We start from the raw sequence: 22,181 nt of genomic DNA, 5'->3' as shown, positions 1-22,181 counted from the left end.
CTGCCAGTGACAGTTATATATTTTTATAACATAGCTGATCAATAGTTTTGCTTTATTAGATATAGGCAAATAATCAGAGTGATCAGAGTTTTATTAGTTATCGTTAAAACTATGCTACAATATTAACAATTATATCAGAGCGACAAAGCATTACCAAATTATATTATGCTATATATGTTTTTACTGGTTATTTTTTATTTTCTACTGAAAATCTTTAAACTTATGATGCTGATATGCCAAAATATTCTAATTTAATTTCAGTTATGCATGGGAATTGTTTTATCAAAAGGTTTTGTTAAGACTTGGTGTGAAGATTTGTGTTGTTTAAGTCAAATTCAAAGCCATTATCATTTACACAGTACCACTATACCAGTTACTAAGTGTAGCTGGACCAATAACAAGCTTTAGTCACATAATAATGTTGGGAAAAAAACATGCATATTACTGTGTGTGTCAAATACGTATGGGATCACAGTAGCTTAAAGAAACTGAATGTGTATAAACAGTTTTTTAGATTAGCATTTGTAGCTAATCAGAGTAGAAAAAAATAGCATTCGTGTTTGGTAAATGATGAAATTATTGCTAGAAGATTATGGGAGGGAGTTTGTTCCTGGCAGTAAGAGTTTGCAGTGATTGGCTGAGGGAGTAGTATTGGCTGTCTTAGCAGGCGTGGCCTGCTTAATGATGGTGTGCATGTGTTTGATCTGGTCTGGCTAGGTTATTTGGAGAGCATGGGGATCGTTTGGTTTGGAGTGTAATTAGAGCATTGGGGTTTGCAAGAGCATAATCAAAGCAGTCTGGGTGCTGAACGAGCAGCGGGTACAGACACACGCACACACATATACATACAACAAGCTATAATTTAGTGCAACGGCAAATAAACCCCTGATTGAAACTCAGGGGGAGGAAGTAAAATAAAGATAAATGATTGAAAGAGTACATTAAAATGTGCTCCCCATACACCAAACGAATGTGGTATGGGTGTGTGCGCATTAACTGTATGGCCCCATGTGTTTCAAGGGAATATAGCCGTTACACACACCCACAAGATCTGATACACACACACACACACACACTTGTGCAAATATTGAGTCCAATCTAAAAGGTTCATTTAGACAGTGATACATGTACAATGATAGGTTCACAGTGCAAAGTTTTGTTATGATTAAATCTAACTGTTAACTGTAAACTTTGTAAATCTAAATGGTAAATAATAATATTAAATCTAAATATAAATGGTAAATGTTAATGTTTAATGTTGATGCTAAAGGTATTATTCATATGCTATTTCCCTGCCCTCTGTGTCAGTGAGAAGAGACTGCTGGGAAAAAACAGCAGAAATAGACGGTGTTGTTGAAGTAATAAAGCAGACAGTTTTGGATGAGTTGCAGAGAGAAGTAGGTATACAACGCATACATTACAGTAGCTAGTAACACACATAGCTAGCTTAAGTAGTGCTACATGTGCTGCCTACCTACTTCTCTATGTCTGAAACTTCATAGAAAATTCAAATTCTAATATCAGGATTTCGAGGTTTAAGCTGATGTTTATTTGGCACAACATTTGTTTGGCACCAAAACATCATCAGTGCAAACTTCTAAATCCTAAAAGGTTCTCCTATGAAGCTATGGGCCAGGATGCAGCAGCAGCATAGGCATAGCCCATATTTAACATCTACACTATTTGTTCAAAGGTACATTATTATCTGAAGTCATATACATATGTATTTAACATCCAATTCCAGATTTTGCCCCTACAAACCATTGCTGTTATAATGGCCTACGCTCTTCTGATGAGGCCTGGCACATAGTCAGCATTCCAAATTATATTTTACATTTACATTTATGCCATTTATCAGAAGCCCTTGTCCAGAGCGACGTACAAAAGTGCTTTGAAGTCTCTATCAATGAATACATCAACACAGGTTTACTTAGGTCAACTTACCATCAGCTTAATCTCCATTGGGAGGAATTATAGCAGAATTTTTAAAATATTTTTTAAATAAATGAATACATAAAACAAACAGGAAAAATAAATGCTAGTTCAAGTGTTTCAGGAAGAGGTAAGTTTTCACTTGTCATTTGAAGACGGCCAGTGGCTCAGCTGTACAGACATCTAAGGGAAGTTCGTTCCACCACCTTGGTGCCAGAACAGAAAATAGTCTTCATGTATACCAACCTCTTAACCTGGCAGATGCTGGGACCATTCGAGCAGTGCTAGTACAATTCACTTAATTACAAAGGTGTTCAGAGTGGATGAGGTCAGGGTTCTCTGCGGACCACTTGACTTCTTGGAAAACCATGTCCATTATGGACCTCATTTGGTGCAAATGGGCATTTCCAGGCTGGAATATGTTTAGGCCCCTTAATTCCAGTAAAGGCCTTTTTTTCTGTATCTGTAGCATACAATGGCATTCTAGACAATTTTCCAACTTTCTTGCAACCATTTGGGTAAAAACCCACATATGGCTATATTAGTCAGGATATTGACACACATTTGTCCACATTTAATTAAAATCTACAAGCTACATTTATTTTCAAATTTAACACTAATATTTAATATTTATATACATTTCAAATCAAAACAGTTAATATTCATTTATTTGACATCAGTTGTGATCTAAAAGTATCACCAAAGTCAAAAAAGGATTAATATTAAGAAACCCTTGTGGCTTTGTATGTTTGATGTGGCCATAAGCTCTGGAAGAACAGCAAATGCAGTCCCCTCAAAAAATGAGTGCCATACTGAAACAAACACACCAAAAGATTTAGAAATAATATAAATTTATATCTGCATCAATGATGATGACGATGATGATGGTGGTGGATTGATTTATATTGTTGAACTGATCAGTGCTGTTCAAGTCCAAATCAAATGCTGTTTTATTAAAGCTGTTATTGTTAAAGTTAAAAAAGATGTAACTTCTGAAGTTACATCATTCGGGTACATAGTTCAGGCCTTCTGAAGCCCCCTCCTTGGCAGAAAAATGGTATTCCAAGTGATCTGTGGAAGAACATTCCATAAAGTTGTCCTGGACTCTTCTCCACCAGGTGGATTAATCTGAGGGTTGTGAGAAGCAAGTCTATTAAATTCTATGTTCCAAACAGCATATTAAGCTCTAAGTAGTATGTCTAAGTAGTAATGATACCATTGGTCTACTGACATAATATTTAGAATGGTAGTATTACAACCCAAATATTCAAGACCCAGAGGATGTAATTACCTGCAGCAGTTATCACCTCTTCAGCATTACGGTAACATGAGTATAAAAACATTTCTTATAAAAAGTCTCCTGACCAAAACCCTGGCATTTTCCTGGACGGCTGTTCCCCTATAATATAAACACACACTGTTTTTTTTTGTTTTTTGTTTTTAAATATGGAACCATTATCTCATTTTGCCAATCAAAAGACATGGCCCCAGATCTTCAATTCATTTGTATAGCGTATTTTAACAATGGACATTGTCTCAAAGCAGCTTTACGGAACATAGTATAAGATTAATATTAGGCAAAAAGTTCAAGATTAATATTAGACTTATATTTAAACGTATTTGTATTTATCCATATTTATATCTATAGATCTGTCCCAGCATGGTTTGCCAGAATGTTTATACAGAACATCTTTGGGGCCATCCAAAATACTTTTTCCATGACTTCTCATCTTCATCCATGCCTGAGCTTTTGTTTCTCAGTTGAATCAGAGGAGCTGTCTGTAAGCTTTATTTGGAACACCCCTTTTTTTGACTTGATGGCTTCCCTCATGACTGGTGTTCACCAGAGTTTCCTTACTCCCACTTCCAGTTGGTGAGCCCAAAGGAGGCTTTGTCATTTTGGGCAGACCCCGGGTGGGTTATGAGGGTTGTCTGGTTACCAGATGCTCACCAGCAGACACCATCCACAAGCCTGGCACCAGGGGAAGGTCCTGTAACCCCAATCCATGCCAGGTACAGGTATATTTTGTACCTTAAGTTGGGGTATTTAGCATCAGTCTTCCTCAAGACCTATGGAACTTATAAGCCAAAGGAATCAGTCTTAATTAAATGTATCTGTAATGTAAGTTTTTTCTTATGCTGATTATATCAAATAAAGATTGTGACTGAATTCAGTGTGTTTTGTATGTTATTTGTGTTCATTCATATTGTCTCCAATTATTGTTTCGGTGCTGGGTGTGTGTGTGTGATGTGAAGTCACAGTTTTAAACAGGTGTGGGTAAATAAAGAGGGCGTGATTACTGGGGACTAGAAGCGGGTGTATTCAGACCTGAATTCGGCACTAAATTCATACTGCTTAACCTTCCGTGGAAAATCACACCGTGCTAAAGTGGCTAAAAGTACACATAATGAGAGGCATCTGTAGTCTACCGAGAGCTTCTAAAAGACCCTTTTCTTATACTGTGAATATTTGCAGTAGAGAGAAATAAAACCCCCAATTCTTTTCTGTGGGAATATTTGCTCTAGTGGGCAGCAAATTTCCGGCCATTTTTTTTAAAACCTAAATGCAGTTCTATATTCACACAGGGTAGCACTTTCTAAAAAACACTGCACTGGCCAGAGGAACGACATTTAAAACATAGACAATTAACTGTGAGACTTTGTCAGTTAGGTAGCTGGCAGTCTTGCAATGCCATTTAGTCATTTAATATGCAAAAACTTTTTTACTTATGAGAAATACATACAGTTACATTTTGAAGCTAGCTGTTAGCTGCACCAGGAACACCTTTCTGTCTACAAATAAATGCTGATGTGCTAGATTTAAGATGTGGTTACTGTAGTTAATGTATGTAAATTGCTTTACCCTGCTCATTATATGAATACCACTACTGATTACTTATCAGGGTACAATACAATACTTAACTCAGTGCTTAAATAATTGCTATAATTAGTATAAATTCCAAAGGTGACTGTCAATTTTAAGTCCATAATTGCTAATTATGCTGAACATTTATATGTCAAAAATACTACTCTACCACTACGTTTGACATACTTCATAACAGAGCAGTCTACCTATCAACTTACTAGTTCGGTTTGTATGTTGTAAGCTGTAAAGTCTATACTGAAGTGATCCCTGTAAAAGCTATGCAGTCTATACTGAAAACTGTAAAAGGTCTGGGTCTGAAGTTCTCATAGTTGGAATGTCCATTCCCCCAGTGATAATGTTAAGTAGGCACTTTGTGAACTCTGTGGGGCTACTGAACTTCAGAATGCTCACCCTGACAAACTGTGTATTGTCACTGGAGAATTTAACCACATGAATCTCAAAATTAGTGCTCCCTAAATTCTATCAGCATGTAAACTTTGCAAGAAGATGGCAAACATGCTGGATCTTCTTTACATAAATATCCCCAGCATGTCACGTGCAAAGCCCCACACCCACCTCGGCGACCTGGACCATTTCTCTGTTATGCTAATTCCAGCATACAGGTCACTTGTCAGACTATTTTAAACACACTGACTGGCCCATGTTCAGAGATGCTACATGCGTGCAACCACCAACTTGGAGGAATACACACCAGCTGTCAGTGACCAGCTACATCAGCCAGTGCATTGATGACATGACTGTCTCCAAGACTATTAACACATGTTCCAATCAGAAGCCACAGACCAGACCAGAGACTGCCTTTAGAGCATGTGAGAAGGTGGGCATAAGATCAGCAAGAGCCAACCTGTCCCAGGCCATCAGAGACACAAAGCATGAACATAACCAGAGAATCCACAGGATGGCAGCAACTATTGGCACATGTGGCAGTCATCCAGTCAATCACTGACTAGAGGACAACTTCACCTGCCTGTGATAGTGATGCCTCCCTTCCAGATTATCCAATGGAAAAAAGCTGTCCCAGGCAGAGTACTCAGGGGATGTGCAGACCAGCTGGTAGATGTCTTCACTGACATCCTCAACATTTCCCTGAGCAGCGACGTTCCAACATGCTTCAAGACCACTACTATCATCACCATGCCAAAGAAGTCTTCAGTGTTCTGCCTCAGTGAATATCATCCTTTCACAATCATACCTATTGTCATGAAGTGAAATGCAGTTTGCATATGCTCTCAACCACTCAACAGATGATGCCATTGCCACCACCCTCCATCTGGCCCTAACCCACCTGGACAAAAAGAGGACAAGAACGTATGAATGCTGTTCATAGACATTAGTTCTGCATTCAACACGTTAATTCGTCAGCATCTGATTGGAAAGCTAAACCTGCTGGGCTTGAAGACCTTCTTCTCCAATTAGATCACTGTCTCGTCATCCTCTGTTGTATGTTTAGTTTTTAAAGAATTGTGCACCTTGAAAAGTAAAGTTTAGCCCTATGTTTGTCCGTGTCACCCTGTACTGTGCTTTTGTTCTGTTTAGCACCTCTATAACAGGAGGAACGTTGTTTCATGTCAACGTTTACTGCATCAGCTATATATGGTTGAAGTGACAATAAAGCTTCTTTGACTTTGACTTTGAGATCCTGGACTTGCTAACTAGGGGGCCCCTTAGGGCTGTGTACTCAGTTCACTACTAAGGGGCATTTTGAACCACATCATCAAGACCGATGACATGATCGTTGTGGATCTCATCTGCAAGAATGATGAATGATTCAGTGGGAGAAGCATCTGACCAATCAATATCATTATCTACATCAAACTCTATTTTGAAATCACTGGACTCTTTGACACTCTCAAACAAGTTAACCCAGTTTCATTCATCTTAGAATTGCCACCACAATAAGAAAGGTCTCCCACATTCCTTGTGTTTTTACTAAAAAGACACAAGGAATCTTATCCACAAAGGGCCGGTGTGGATGCAGATTTTCATTCCAACCAAGCAGAAGCCACACCTGAGTCTACTGAAAGCCAAGATCAGTTGATTAAACAGGTGGAATCAGGTGTGGCTCCTGCTTGACGAATGAAAACCTGCACCCACACTGGCCCTTGGCGGGTAAGACTGGACACCCCTGCTTTACTAAGATCATATCTGTCTACACTATCATCTTCTGTACCATCCAACCAGACCACAAGAGGGTGCCATCTCCTGAACTCCAAATTTCTCATTCAGTTATCATGTTAATTTCCCCGTGTGTCTGATATAAATAGTACACGCACCATAGCTTCTTCACGAAGCCTTACAGTCTGTCACATTTTTCATGCAAGTTATGTGTCATTAATTTCTGTGTATGACCCTGTTTTGTCTTGTCCAGTCTCTGCCTTTGCCTGACCGTTTTGAATTTGACACTATGTCTGACTTTAAGATTATTGTCCCTGCCTCTAGCCTTTTGACCATGATTACAGTGAGTAGAGTTTATTATTTGTTTCTTGACATGCAATGTTTTGATGCTAATTTCTGCCTTAATAAAACTCCTGAAAATGAATCCATAGAACCTGCATGAGGCCCTTGTTACAGAACATACGGATATAGGTGTTACATATCTTTTTTTCCTTCAAATGTTGAAATGGTCAATTAAAGTTGTTTCGCGCTTCCTTATGTTCTAGTGGCCTATAAGGATCTGAACCCAGAAACCATATTGTGTGATAAATATGGGGGGAAAAACCCCCATAAATTGTTAATCGCATTAGTAGTTCAAGGTTTACTATCATTAATTTTAACCTCAGAAACATTGTACATGATTTGATATAGAATTCACAGGCTACAAACCAAAATGACCTGTCCAGTGCTTACACTGTTCACCTGTAATCTAAACAGCACAAATATATCTTTGTTTCTTCAATAATAGATGTTTTAGAAGGGCACATTGAAGCAGTTATTCCTGAGGCTTAGAGTTGGGTTGGAGCTAGAATTCGTGAGATCAGGTTCATTCATCAGTCACAATCAGCACGTGCTAGCAAGTGCACAGCTGTTTTTCTTAAAATTCACCACTTAACCTCTAAAACATCATGGGTCTGCTCTTTAATAAATGTTGACTTAAAAAATTAAGGTTGAAGATTTTTTTTAACCAAATTACAGATTTTTAAAACCACTTGTGTTACAATAATTATGCAGCAAGGTTTCTATTAAAGCCCCTTAAAGAATGTTTACATGTGCGTTATTATGTTTTTCTGAAGCGTGAAGGGTATAATAATAATAATAATAATAATAATAATAATAATAATAATAATAGAGAGAGAATGTTTGGTGAACAACTTTATAAGAGGCGGTGTGTAACTGAGCGAAACCGGACACCATCCCGAGAGCGCTTCTCCGCACGGTTAGTCTGTTTTAATGGAGGGGTGTGTGTGTGTGTGTGTGTGTGTGTGTTCGAGGGGGCGGGAGGGTGGCTAAGTAAAAAGGAGAGGGACGACGCCGGTCCGCTCGTGCCCCCAAAAGCCCATCTGGAAAGCGAGCGTGTGCGTCTTGCCCGCATAAATGCCTGGTCCAGAGCGGCGGCGGGACGACAGGAGAGAGAAGACGCGCTCGCGGAGCCGCGCTGCACGAACGGATTATTTTTTGCTGGTTCTTTTGGCGGGGTTAGAGCGCGACCCCAGGATTCTTCCTTTTAACACCTTCGACCGACACGCAAGAGGGAACCGGCTGGTGACGGCACATTAACGGATCAGGACTTTGAACTGGCAGGACAAATGAATACAAATGAATTTAGCGACCCGAAGGAGAGACCGCGGTACCACTCTACTCCACGCAAAGTAAGTGGACTTTAACGGACTATACGCAAAGTAAGCGCGCGCGGTGTCCTGTGGGCTACCTTGTGCAGCTTTTCCGGTAGTTTCAAGTGTGTGTGTGTGTGTGTGTATGCGCGCGCGCGTGCCGTATGAATGGGGTGTTGTGTTAAGGGCTCGAGCAGCGCAGTTTACCTGTGTGTAGCTTGGCGACGGTCCCAAGTTGCTCTCGGACCCAAAAGTCGAGGCTCGACCCATATCGGATGCACTGCACAGAGCAGGGTGCAAACATCTCTGAATGCTAACCAACATTTGAGTTCCTCACGTGTTTTGGTATAATTGTGGCTCTTGCATTCCTAAAAGCGTTGGACCCTGTAATTCCTTTTCATATGAATTCCTAATAATTGTAGGGTTCTACATAGAACCCTTAAGGATCGCCCCCTTCCGAGGGAGAAGGGGTAGGTTTCCTGTAAGTGTACATAGATAGCCCAGAGATAGTGATGTGTGTACGCTGAATATGCGTGAAAGACTTTTCCAAGCCATTGAAGCGCACCTTGCGCACCTAGGCTATTAGCATGCCATTTAGGACGAACCCAGGTGTAGCCATCACAGTGGACTGTACGACTTTGTTTCCTGTTCATGATACATATATATATATATACGTTTTATTTTATGAGGTTGATGACTCCGATTTATTCGTTCAAGAGCCTCATACTTAAGATGGTCTTATTCACTGTTGAAAGGACATATATTAGTTGATAACCTGGCTAATCTACTGCATAGCCTAAAGTAGGCATTCCGGAGCCGAGTCACATAACATTCTGTGATTGATGTGTGTTTAGTGCATGATGATGTGTCATGCTTTCAGAATTGAAGCCGTCCTTTAGCTCTTTTGGATCATAACCTGTATATTTCAGTGTGTTTTGTGACCTGCTATAGTCGATGCTGTCCACTAGGGGACGATTGAACTTCGCTGATCACAGGTGCTTATTATCTGAACACACTTTATTCTGGGAGTTAAATATGTGGTGAGTGTGACTTAGTAAGACAGCCCACAAATTCCATCTTCTTCAAATCTCCTCTCTTCGTTTATTGCAGAGTTATACAGTTTCCAAGTTTAACTAGTGTAGAAAATTTAGAACTGTTAGCCATCATAGTTTTATAGGTCCTTTCTGAGTTTAGCATAAGTCAGGTGTAAGGATTAAACACAATAGGGTATACTATTATTAGAAAACATTTTCAGAATAATCGATTATTGCCAGAATTAATAGTTAATAATCAGCCATGGCTGAGTTCCCACTAGTTTCATTTCCTGTAAAAGTACTTCCTGAAGTATTTTATTTAATTCATACCAAAGCAATATTTTTGTTTAAGCACCAACTCTTCTGTCCATGAAGCTTTCAGAAAAACTAATAATCTAACAGCTTTGCATCTGACCGTTACAAAGTACAGACCCACTGCGTCCATCAATGTTCAAGAAAGGTCTTCGTACAGAAAACTGCATTCATTTGTCCTTGTTAAATTTCAGCAGTTTTATAAACATCGCTTATAAGCATTGCTAGGTTTAGATTAGCCAGGATGAGCCATAAAAGTCCCAGGAAAAACTGAGATACTATAGAAACAACTTTCACCCATTGCAGTGGGTGTATTAACCTGTCATTTCCTTACAGTGAGCAATAGTGAGCTGCTGTTACAGAATATTCATCTATGCCTTTTTCCAGATTTGTTTATAATGCAGTATAATGCCTGTTGTGTGTGTGTGTGTGTGTGTGAGTGTGTGTGTGTGTGTGTGTAATTTTCTCAACGTATGTATTTATGAAGCTAAATTTGTGTATCAGTGCCCTCTACTGGTTACACACACACACACACACACACACACACACACACACACTTGTGCCATATGCATCTCATATATGTCATGTCATAAGCACTTCAGGTGACTAGGCTGGTGAGATAATCAATTAATGTGTGAGTCACATATCATCACATTCCTATCCTGTGTGTACAAATTCCTTTATACATACAAACAGACTCTCTCTCTCTCTCTCTCTTGCTGGTCTGTTTGTGGTTAGTTAGTATGCGTAAGGTCAAAGAGCAAACCAAGGAGTTCTGTGGTCAGACATTTTACTTCTTGTTACAGGTATGCCACTCCACAGGGAGTCTGGAAAAATGTACACACACACACACACACACATACTTACTGGCAGCAGATAATGGATAAAACAGCTGTCAGAAAAAACATGCTCACAGACACAAACACGTTAGGGGTCCTAACATCCATAACTCGTGGTCTTGTGTGTGTTCAGTGATTCCACATAAACACCTCAGTCTTGTTGTATTCAATATTTTTTGACAGTTCACGTTTCTCAATATGTTGGAACACATGGATTTATGTGTATTAGTCAATGCTTACATGTCAGGCTAGTCTTTTTATAATTTAGAGTCAGTTTTTGAAAGAAATTTTGATTGTTTTGTTTGGTTTACATTTGTTTGGTTTGCAGCCATAATGTCTACATGCTAAGCTAGATAAATTGTCATCCATATGTCCCAGATGGCTAGCAACAGAGTTCCCATGACATAGATGACTTCGTATTCCTCTTTCCCTTTCAAAAGCACAAATTCACATGAATATAACTGTCAATAGAAATACACTGTCTTTTTGTTCCTATATGTTTAATGAGGAAATAATTTAAGAAAGTTAGAGTACGGATTTTTCAGACAGTCTGAAAACTGTTCACCTGAAAAAAAAAAAACGTTTTAAGGTTTGAAAAAACTTTTAATCTTGAAAAACCGGTGTAAACACACACACACACACGCGCACACACACACACACACACACACACACATACACACACACACACACACACAATTAGTCTACAATAGTAATTAGTCTAAATCCAATCCAACTGTGTGTTAATTATTTTTCTCTTTACATGTATGTCTGTCTTTGTTTAGGAGAGCTCTACTCCTGTGTACTCTTCTGTGTTGCACTTGTTCTTCAGGACTCACACAAGCGCTGTCTGAAGGTAGGGTTTTTATTTAAATTTATTGTATATATGACTGTGTCCGTCTCTCCGTCTCTCTCTCTCTCTCTGTCTCTCTGTCTCTTTCCCACTCTCTCTGTCTGTCACTGTTTTTCTCTGTCTGTCACTCTCTCTCTCTGTCTCTTTCCCACTCTCTCTGTCTGTCACTGTTTTTCTCTGTCTGTCTGTCTCTCTCTCTGTCTCTTTCCCACTCTCTCTGTCTGTCACTGTTTTTCTCTGTCTGTCTGTCTCTCTCTCTGTCTCTTTCCCACTCTCTCTGTCTGTCACTGTTTTTTTCTGTCTGTCTCTCTCTGTCTCTGTTTCTCTCTCACCATCCCTCTCTCTCTCTCTGTCTCTCCCCCATCTGTCTTTCTCTCTCTCCGTCTGTCTCTCTCCATCTCTCTCTCTCTCTCTCTCTCTCTCTCTCTCTCTCTCACACATACATGCACACACCAGTCATCCATATTTCAGCAGTTTTTCCTTTCTGTTCCCGGGGTCCCCACTTACTGCAGTCTTTCCATCATATTCCGTAACTTTATAGATGTGAGAAAATGTCTTCCTTCTGTGTGTGTGTGTATGTTTCCAGCAAACATCACATGATCATATGAACATAGGATTGCACACACACACACACACACACCTGCATTGCTATATTTGTAAGGATTTTCAATTAACTTAAGCATTACTGTAAAAAAATAATGCTATTCCCACAACGTACCTGTTTTTGTTTGTTTATTTATTTTATATATATATATATATATATATATATATATATATATATATATATATGTGTATGAATGGATGCAACCAGGGACATGGATACAACACCATAGCAACGCACAGCAGTTTTTCCTCCATGTTCACAACAACCTCACTTCGTTTACTGCACTCTTTCCATTATGTTCTGGAACTTTATAGATCTGAGGAAATGTTTTTCCTGTGTGTGTGTGTGTGTGTTAGTGTGTGTGTGTGTGTGCAATCCTATGTTTATATGATCATGTGATGTTTGCTGGAAACATACACACACACACACACACACACACACACACACACACACACACACAAGATGCTACATCTGGCAAAATGCTTCACTTTAAGGGCTTTAGTTACTTTAGGGGCAGAAACCCACACCCCGTCTCATATAGCTGGCTGGACAGATCTTGAAAGTATGTCTATGCGTGTATTTGTGTGGTGAAGCCAGGGTTGTTTCTGCTAATTTCAGAAATTACACTAACACACACACACACACACATGCAGACACACTCACACACACAAGTTCCAGCTGTGGCCCACTAACTCTCTCCATACAGCCTGTTTTCTGGCATTGCATAGCACAGTAATACACACACATTCAGACATGCTCTTTACTGAAGCTGACTCATTCAACTCAGTCTTAAATCATGTTTTCCCAGAAGATCATAGACCCCTCCCTACACACACACACACACACACACACAGTACTGTACACCGTTCACACATTGATGTGATTATGATGTAATACAGAGCTCTGGATCACAATAACAGTAGCTTGAACAATGGTAATACTGTAACAGGAGAGAAAGATAATGAGAGTTACAGATAAAGAGAGTAAAAAAAAAGCAGTAGAGGGTTAGGGTTAGAGGTTTGAGAATGATCACGAATATCACAAATGATGCATGAGAGCAATTCAGCAGAAATGCAGAGAATATTTCTGTGCAAAGGAAACACAAGTATTTACATGATAGATATATTGATAGAAAAACAAAATGAGGTTTTTTGAGGTTCAATAGCGTTCTTTCTGTTACAATAAATTTTAAGGGTATTTCAGGCATACATATTTGTAAAACCAAGGCCAAGTCTTGGCAGCCCCATCAACACTTTTGAGTTGTACTTGTTATAGATGCAGTGATGTGTATGAAGCATTGTGTTCTGTACTTCTTACAGCCACTTCTTGAAGTGAAAATGGACCTTAAAGGAGAAGTTCACTTCCAGGACAAAAATCTACAAATAATTTCCTCACCCCTTTGTCATCCAAGATGTTCATGTCTTTCTTTCTTTAGTCGTGATGAAATTATGTTTTTTGAGGAAAACATTTCAGGATTTTTGTCCATATAGTGGACTTCTGTGGTGCCCAACTTCCAAAATGCAGTTTAAATGCAGCTTCAAAGAGCTCTAAATTATCCCAGCCGAGGAAGAAGGGTCTTACCTAGCCAAACGATCTGTCATTTTTAAAAAATAAAAATAAAATATTGCATACTTTTTAATCACAAAATCTTATCTAGCACTAGCTCCAGGATGCGCGTCTGCTAGGCTACATACTACGTAATCATGTCGAAAGGTCATGTGTGACGTAGGCGGAACTACAGACTCAGTGTTTACAAAGCGAACGTGCAAAGAACAAGGAAGTGCAAATAAGTTGAACACCCTTTACTAACAAAAAGGTACATATAACTTTGTGTCATTCCGCATGCAACAACTTCAGAGTGGTCTTCCTTCTCCACGCTAGTAAACACCGGGTCTGTAGTTCCGCCTACGTCACACGTGACCTTCCGACGTAGTACGTAGCGTCAGGGACCCGCATCCCAGAGCTAGTGCTAGATGAGCTTTTGTGGTTAAAAAGTATACAATTTTTAATTTTTCTAAGAAAATGACCGATTGTTTCTCTAGATAAGACCCTTCTTCCTCGGCTGGGATGGTTTAGAGCCCTCTGAAGCTGCATTTAAACTGCATTTTGGAAGCTCAAACTTGCAGGCACTATAGAAGTCCACTATATGGAGAAAAACCCTGAAATGTTTTCCTCAATAAACATCATTTCTTTACGGCTGAAGAAAGAAAGTCATGGACATCTTGGATGACATGGGGGTGAGGAAATTATTTGTAGATTTTTGTTCTGGAAGTGAACTTCTCCTTTAAGCGCTATAAGGACCATAAGGTGTTTCCGATACCTTGTCATTTGTTAATGCTGTGTGTTTATTTGACAGGATGCTAGGTTCTCTTTGCCCTAGAAGTTTTCGATGGGCATCTGGCCAGGGGACTGAGAGGACCATGTCAAAAGCTTAATTCAGTGGTCACTGAACTATTTCATTGAATGTTGACTTTTGAATTAGCGTGCTGCTGAAAGATCCATCCACAAACCGATGAGGCCAGCAGAATTTTCATTTAAAATCTAATGGTACATCAAAGAATCCTTAGTGCCATGTATTCTAACAGGGTTCTGAGGGCTTGTGGAAGAAAAACAACACAACAGCACCACAAATCCTCCATTATATTTAGGGGTTGGGTTCTTTTCTATGTGTAACCATTCTTATTTTTATGCCTAACCCACATTGAATGTTGCTTGTCAAAAAGCTCTATTTTAGTATAATCAGACCACGTAACCCAGGTCCAGTCAAACGTCCAGTAGCATGTAACACACTTATGTTTGTAGTTAGATGACACAAATGGTCTTCTTCTGGTATAACTTCCAAACTGTTTTTTTTTGGTTTTTTTGGAGTTGGAGACTTTGTGACCCCAAAAATCTCTAACCATGATCCACTGAGAATTCTTCTCCACTGTGCCTGGGCAAAATAGACTCTGTCCTCTTTCAGGCAGGCTGATTACAGCTCTACTTATTTTGAATCTCACATTCGTTACCCTAACAATGAATATGGGCATTTTCACACATATAGCTAATTTTATAGACACTGTCTGATTTATGAAGGTCAATATTCAATTCAATTCAATTCAATTTATTTTGTATAGCGCCTTTTACGATGAACATTGTCTCAAAGCAGCTTTACAAAAAGAATAGAAACGGAGAAAGGGGAGGGGGAAAAAATGAAAATAAAAAAACAAAACAAACAAAAAAACTAAATAACTAGAAATAAATTATTAAATTAAAATTATTAAACTATTTTATTTTATCCCTAATGAGCAAGCCTGTGGCGATGGTGACTCCCTGGGATGATATGAGGAAGAAACCTTGAGAGGAACAGGCTCAATACACTTTTGTCTTCTTTTATACACTTTTGTCTACATTTATATATTTATTCTCTACTCTTCCTGATGTTGATGTATGCCAACAGTAAATTAGCCAAGAAGTCACTCCTATGAAAACAGTAAAATATACACCAGTGAATAACACTGATTATCTCCTCATCATGGCACCTGTTAGTGGGTGGGATATATTAGGCAGCAAGTGAACATTTTGTCCTCAAAGTTGATGTTAGAAGCAGGAAAAATGGACAAGCGTAAGGATTTGAGCGAGTTTGACAAGGACCAAATTGTGATGGCTAGACGACTGAATCAGAGCATCTCCAAAACTGCAGCTCTTGTGGGGTGTTCCCGGTCTGCAGTGGTCAGTATCGATCAAAAGTGGTCCAAGAAAGGAACAGTGGCGAACCGGTGACAGGGTCATGGGCGGCCAAAGCTCATTGATGTATGTAGGGAGTGAAGGCTGGCCCGTGTGATCTGATAGAACAGACAAGCTACTGTTATTCATTGGTGTCAGAATACACAGTGCATGATGGGTCAGGGCTGTTTTGGCAGCAAAAGGGGGACCAACACAATATTAGGCAGGTGGTCATAATGTTATGCTTGGTCGGTGTAAATAAAGATGTGTTTCACTTGCATGTTATTCATTAGTATTTCCACAGGCGCCAAAAATTGTGACACAGGGGTTTGTTAAAAATATCATATTTTCATCTGTCATATTTTCAGTGTGAAGTTAAACTAATTACTGAAAAAGAGATTTTCTTCCTATAAACTCATCTTTATCAAGGGTGTATGTACAAGTTGTACAAAAATTGTCACTGTGTGAATGGTCAAATCTGTGTGTGTGTTTGTGTTTTCGTTTTTTTACAGAATGTATTAATAGCCTTGTATGTAAATCTGTGTTGCAGATGTGGATGTGTTGCAGCGGCTGGCTCTTCGCCTTGAGCAGGGTTCTCGCTCTGTCCCGTTTGGTGTCATCCCACTTCGTTCCAGCATTATCCTCACAGCACGGGCGCGTGTCACTGCTGCCACACGCTCCATATTCCCACAGCCTTTCTCCTGGAACAGCACACTCTTGTTAAGCATTCGCTCACATCGTGCCAACTCTGCCTTCCTTTTCTCTGTTTTCTCCGGCTCACGCCTCCAGTTAGGCTTGCAGGTGTCTCCAGATGACATTAAACTCCATGCTGGGCCTGACAACTCAGTTCGCTTTCCATATCACCTTCACGATGGCCGCTGGCACCACCTGGCCCTTGTGCTTGCTGGCCAGACAGCCACTCTACTGCCTGCTTGTGACAATAGTAGCAGTGGAACACCTCAAGAATTTCCTTTACTCCCACCATTTCACCTGGATCCCCGCAGCACCTTCCGACTGGGCGGAAGCAGTGCCCTCCTACCTGGCATTGAACCCTTTGAGGGTGCAGTGTGCCAGTTCGATGTGGTACCCACAGGACAGGTTAACTACTGTAAGGCTATTCGAAAGCAATGCAGAGAAAATAACACCCATCGGTCAGCAGCACCCTCTCCCCTTCTGCCTTTACCCTCCACAATAGTGCAGTCATCCATATCTAATCATACTCTTGCAGTCATACCCACTTTAATTCCTTTGACACCCTTGAATGGTTCTGTTACACTTAGAGTCAGAGCCAACCATAATTCTGCAGGGTCTCGAGCCACAGCAACTCCTCAGATTCCCCCAACTCAGATAGGACTTGAACTGCCAACAAGCTTGAATGCTGTCACACCTCCACCAACTTTCAGGGCAAACAAAGTACTGCCCCAAAAAAGCCCCAAACCTACAGCCTCCAAGCCCATGTTGGGAAAATCCATCTCTGCCACCAAACTGCCAGGGGTCAGGCACACTACAGCAAAAGCTCAAGCTAAAACTGCTACTGTGAAAACGTTACACGTGTCTGCAAGTCCAAAACCATCTGTTTCACATCCTATTAATGTATCAAAACCCAATAATTCGAAACACACAAGCATATCGAAAGCCCTCAGCTCAAAACCCACCGGCGCATCAAAACTTAACATCTCAAAACCCACTCGTATGTCAAAACCTTTTAACTCAAAACCCAAGAGTGTATCAAAACCTGCTAGCATAAAACCAACAACCATATCAAAACCCACCAATTCAAAACATATAGCCTCCAATCCATCAATAGTGAAGCCGTCCAAACCCACAATTTCAAAATCTATAGCCACCAAACCCACAAATCCAAAAGTGTCTCTTCCTAATCTCTCCCCATCTAAACTTCCATTACAAACAACTAAGAAAAATATCACAGCAATCCACTCAAAATCTCCAGTAACCCCTACTGTCAGTTCCACTAATCGCCAATTGAACTTAGCAGTATCTGTAACTAACAAGGTTTTAACTACTCCCAAGAATTTAAGCCCCTCGCCAGCTAAAAAGGTCCCAAGCAGCACTCAACCGACACCCAGACACATGTCCCCCATGCCCAGGACCACACCTGTTACTCCTGTTGTTTCAAAGATGCCTCAAAACACTCTGGTCAAACCTACCAAAAGCTCAGTGCTACATCTTACCACATTGGCCCCAGTGCCTGGGACAGTTCTGCCTGCTGATGGACTTCAGGGCTGGGATTTGGATCTAGGATTGTTTGCTGCTCCGATTGGATTGCCAGGGCAAAAGGGAGAAGTTGGGCCTGTGGTAAGACCTCAGATTAGTTTGATATGCAATATTGTATTATAATGATTGCTGGAATTTGAAACCTAAAGTTATAAAACATTAATATCTTTGTAAACAAGGGTAAATAGAATTCTGGCTTTCGGCCAGAAGTCAGCATTTATCTTGCCAACATGCATAACTTGTGTCTAAATGTTTAATAATTATGCAATCTTGTCCTAAATGGAATTCAAGTCAACTGATAGCCACTGGTATATATTCACTGTCCACTTTAATAGGAATACCGGTGCATCTGCACATTCATGCAGTTATCTAATCAGCCAATCACGTGGCAGCAGCACAGTATTTAAAATCATACCTCATATATATATTTTATATATCAGTATATAAAAGCAAACCTCAGTATGGGGAAAAGGTGTTATCTCAGTAACTTTGAACATGACATGGTTGATGGCACTTGGCTGGTTTTAGTATTTCAGATATCACTGCTCTCTTAGGAGCTACACTCTTTACTTCCCAATTTCCGTGAGTCTGTGCCCAGGATTGCCTCAAATTCATGTTCTTATCTGTTTGGCCCAGAACCTGATGTGTTCCTCTGCTGTTTATAGCTCATCCACCCTGAAAATATGATATGCTGTGTGTTCAGAGATGCTTTATGCTAACCATGCTTGTAAAGAGTTTCTATATCCTTCCTGTCAGCTCGAACCAATCTGGCCATTTTCCTCTGACCTCTCTTATCAACAAGTTGTCTCCACCCACAAAACCGTCGCTCACTCACTGGTTTTTTGCTTTTTGCATAATTCTATGTAAACTCTAGAGACTGTTGTGTGTTCAGCCGTAACTGAAATACTCACACCAACCTATCTGTTACCAACAACCATGCCATGATTAATGTCACAGAGATCACATTTCTACCCAGGTCTGATTTTGATGGCATCATTAACTGAAGCTCTTGACCTGTGTCTGCATGATTTTGTTGCTGTCACATGACTGATTGGATAACTGCAGAAATGTGCAGGTGTACAGGTGTTTTGAAATTTGGTGAAATATAGACAGTTTGAACCATGTGTGTTCATTCACTACACGTATAACACATCCATATATGCATATAAGTAATAAAGTAAGAAAAGGGTTTTGAGGGTACTTTCATTAGTTTGCAAGAGAGATGAGGTCAGCAGTAAGCATTTCATGTGATACACACACTAACACAGAAACAAACAAGAAGGCCCCAAAGCTGCTGCATTCCTGTATCATTACACTTTACAAAATGACAGACTAGCCAACCTGTGTGTGTGTCACTACAATTATAAGTGTAAAAGGCAGAGAGAACATTACTAGGAGTGTGTCTGTGTGTGCGTGTGTATGTAACGTGACTCCTCTGTTATTACCAGTTTATTAGCTGAAGTGCACCATTATCCACCTTAATCACAGACTCTAATTCTAACTTATCCTGCTGACACACCTCAGACACCCTCTTATTTGCACACACACACACACACACACACACACATGCACACACACACACACACCATATAGTGTACACCTGCAATAAAAGAAATTACGCATCTAAACAGAAAATGTGCTTAATGGACATGGGACCCTTTCATTAAACCTATTCTTTGGTAATAACATATAACCCCACCCTATACAAGACACACACGCACACACACACACATACACACACACACACTCATACACAAGACATCTCATACGCTCTGGAAGCAGAGGAGCCTTGAGCATCACAGTGTAGACTGGATGGTTTTGAAAGGAAATGTATTCCCACGTTGGGATTTTGTGGACACTGAGGTGTGTGTGTGTGTGTCAGAGAGAGAAAGTGAGAGAGAGAGAGAGAGAGAGAGAGAGAAAGCACCTCTGGTGAAAAAGCCACTTTCTCCCATTTGTGGATGCATAGCTGTAACCCTTAGAGATTCTTTACATAAATACACACACAACCCCCACCCTCAAGAGCTTTCGTCAATAGAGCCCTTTTATCCATCGCCACGTGGCATTGTGTATGTGTGGGTGGGTGGGGGGGGTAGAGACAGAGAGGAGAGAGACAGGGAGAGAGAGATTGATCAGTTATCTCTTTTAGAAACACAGAAATGAAATGTAGCTTCTTCATTTTGGATTAGATTAAGACTGCAGTTGATCTGGTTTTAATCCATTATATGCTGCAATATTTACCATATGAAATAAAATGTATGTGAGTCAGTGGGCTGATAGAAAAAGACATTACATTGAAGCATTCTGATACAACAATGGGCCATGCACATACACACATTTCACCTCATTATCTGAAAAAGGAAATTCATTCTAATAACTTCCTGTTACCTCTGTATTTTTAGTTTCTACAAACTGTACCTTTAGCGAGTGCTTAAAAAGAAAGAAGTAGTCATTAAAGATTTGTGTGTGTGTGTGTATTCTGGTATATGTATGAAGGAGTGTAACTCTTGGCACTTCACTTTTTTAGGGAATTCAGGGACCACCAGGAAAACCAGGAGCACCAGGCAAAAGGGGGCCACAGGTTTGTGTGTGTGTTTGTTTGTATGTTTGTTTGTTTGTGTGTATGTGCATATGTTTGTGTGTGACAAAGACCTGTGTATAAACAGGAAAAAATGTGTGCCCAGTGGTGTGTGCAAAAAAGGTTTTATTTATTTACTTAATTAATAAAATATCATCCCACAAAATGTCACACACTCTAACAGTGCATGAATGTCTTCATACCATATCATGGAGGCAGAATTTTGGATCTGAGAGACCTAAAGGCCTTAAAATTATCACCATTCCATAGGCTATATACGTGATGCAAGTGGTGAATGAACACTATTGGTTTGAGACCATATATCTGAAGGATTGCACGTTGTGTGTAGCAAAGGCGATTCCTTCACTTCTGAATACGAGAGAAGATGTTTCAGGTCAGAAGCCTTCCCTTTTGTTAACTTCAGCAGCTAGGATGTTTGCAAAATGTATGAGGCAGACAGACAGACAACAGACTGTATAATGTGGTTCACAAACAGGAAAGCGACAGAGGCATTGGCACACCAATGGCAGATTGCATTTCCACCACTGTGACTGTTACAGTTGACACTGCAACACATCCAGACTATGCAGCCAGTGTTGTTCTCAGCCTTGTGTCTGGCTGTTGTTGACACTACTGATGAGTCCTCCCTGCCCCCTACTGTCCCAGATGAATGGGTCACTGTGGCACAGCAGACCACTCTCCTTGAAATGATAGGTCTGGCCCCTGGGAGTGACCCCGGGATACTGGCAAGTTTGCAAAGGGTCAGACACACTCTTGTGATTGTGCATGCTCACAGGATGTATTTAGGTGAGGCAGAATTTTCTCACTAATGTGCAAAACACTGGGAATAAATCCTCCATCTTGGAAAGTTCTGGCACTTGAAGTATCCCATTCTGGATCCACCCTAAATATGTAAGTGTCAGACTGATGGATTTCTGCTGGAATCATGTAATATATAATTTAAAAAAAATTCTTAAAGGTAAGGAATGTTTCTGACCTTCGCACAAAAAACAATGGTCTCACATACAGAGTTTGGCCTCAGTGCTAAGAGGTTTGCATAACTTGCCAAAAAATATGAATGGAAGCTGCAGATATAAAGTGGCTTTTGCTTAAGACAGCTTTTTTGCCGTTCATCATTCAAACGCTATGTGGAAGCAACTGCCAGCATCATGGGCCTGGTGTTTGTGTGCTTTGGGGAGCGCCATAAAGGACTCTGCTGTCTAAAGACAGGTTAGACCACTGGGAAAGGAAGTGATTGCGTAAGCACACTTGAACGCAGGTCAAGAAGTACCTTCTTTTAAATTTCGACTCAGGCTAGAGGAGTGCTATTTGCAGATCTATGTGAAGTGGCAATATGGAAGTAATGCACTGTCTACCTCATGCAAATTTTTTAGTCTATGAGGTTTATGTAGAGTGATTCTCAATCCTGAAAGCATCA

General features: G+C 40.1%; 1 protein-coding gene across 1 annotated transcript in view; it reads left to right on the top strand.

The window, feature by feature from the left end:
- Positions 1-8,237: 8,237 nt before the first annotated feature.
- Positions 8,238-22,181, top strand: part of col27a1a (collagen, type XXVII, alpha 1a) — a 67,934-nt gene continuing 53,990 nt past the window's right edge. Inside the window, exons 1-4 of the mRNA XM_058416175.1 lie at positions 8,238-8,625; positions 11,554-11,624; positions 16,481-18,246; positions 20,693-20,746. Of these exons, the coding sequence (XP_058272158.1) occupies positions 8,573-8,625; positions 11,554-11,624; positions 16,481-18,246; positions 20,693-20,746 (1,944 nt within the window). The 5' untranslated portion in view covers positions 8,238-8,572. The remainder of the gene's footprint in view (positions 8,626-11,553; positions 11,625-16,480; positions 18,247-20,692; positions 20,747-22,181) is intronic.

This window comes from Hemibagrus wyckioides, linkage group LG18, assembly GCF_019097595.1.
Source record: "Hemibagrus wyckioides isolate EC202008001 linkage group LG18, SWU_Hwy_1.0, whole genome shotgun sequence".
In the NCBI taxonomy this organism is placed as follows: Eukaryota; Metazoa; Chordata; class Actinopteri; order Siluriformes; family Bagridae; genus Hemibagrus; species Hemibagrus wyckioides.
The sequence above is the reverse complement of the archived record's forward strand: the minus strand, read 5'-3'. Positions and strand labels throughout refer to the sequence as shown.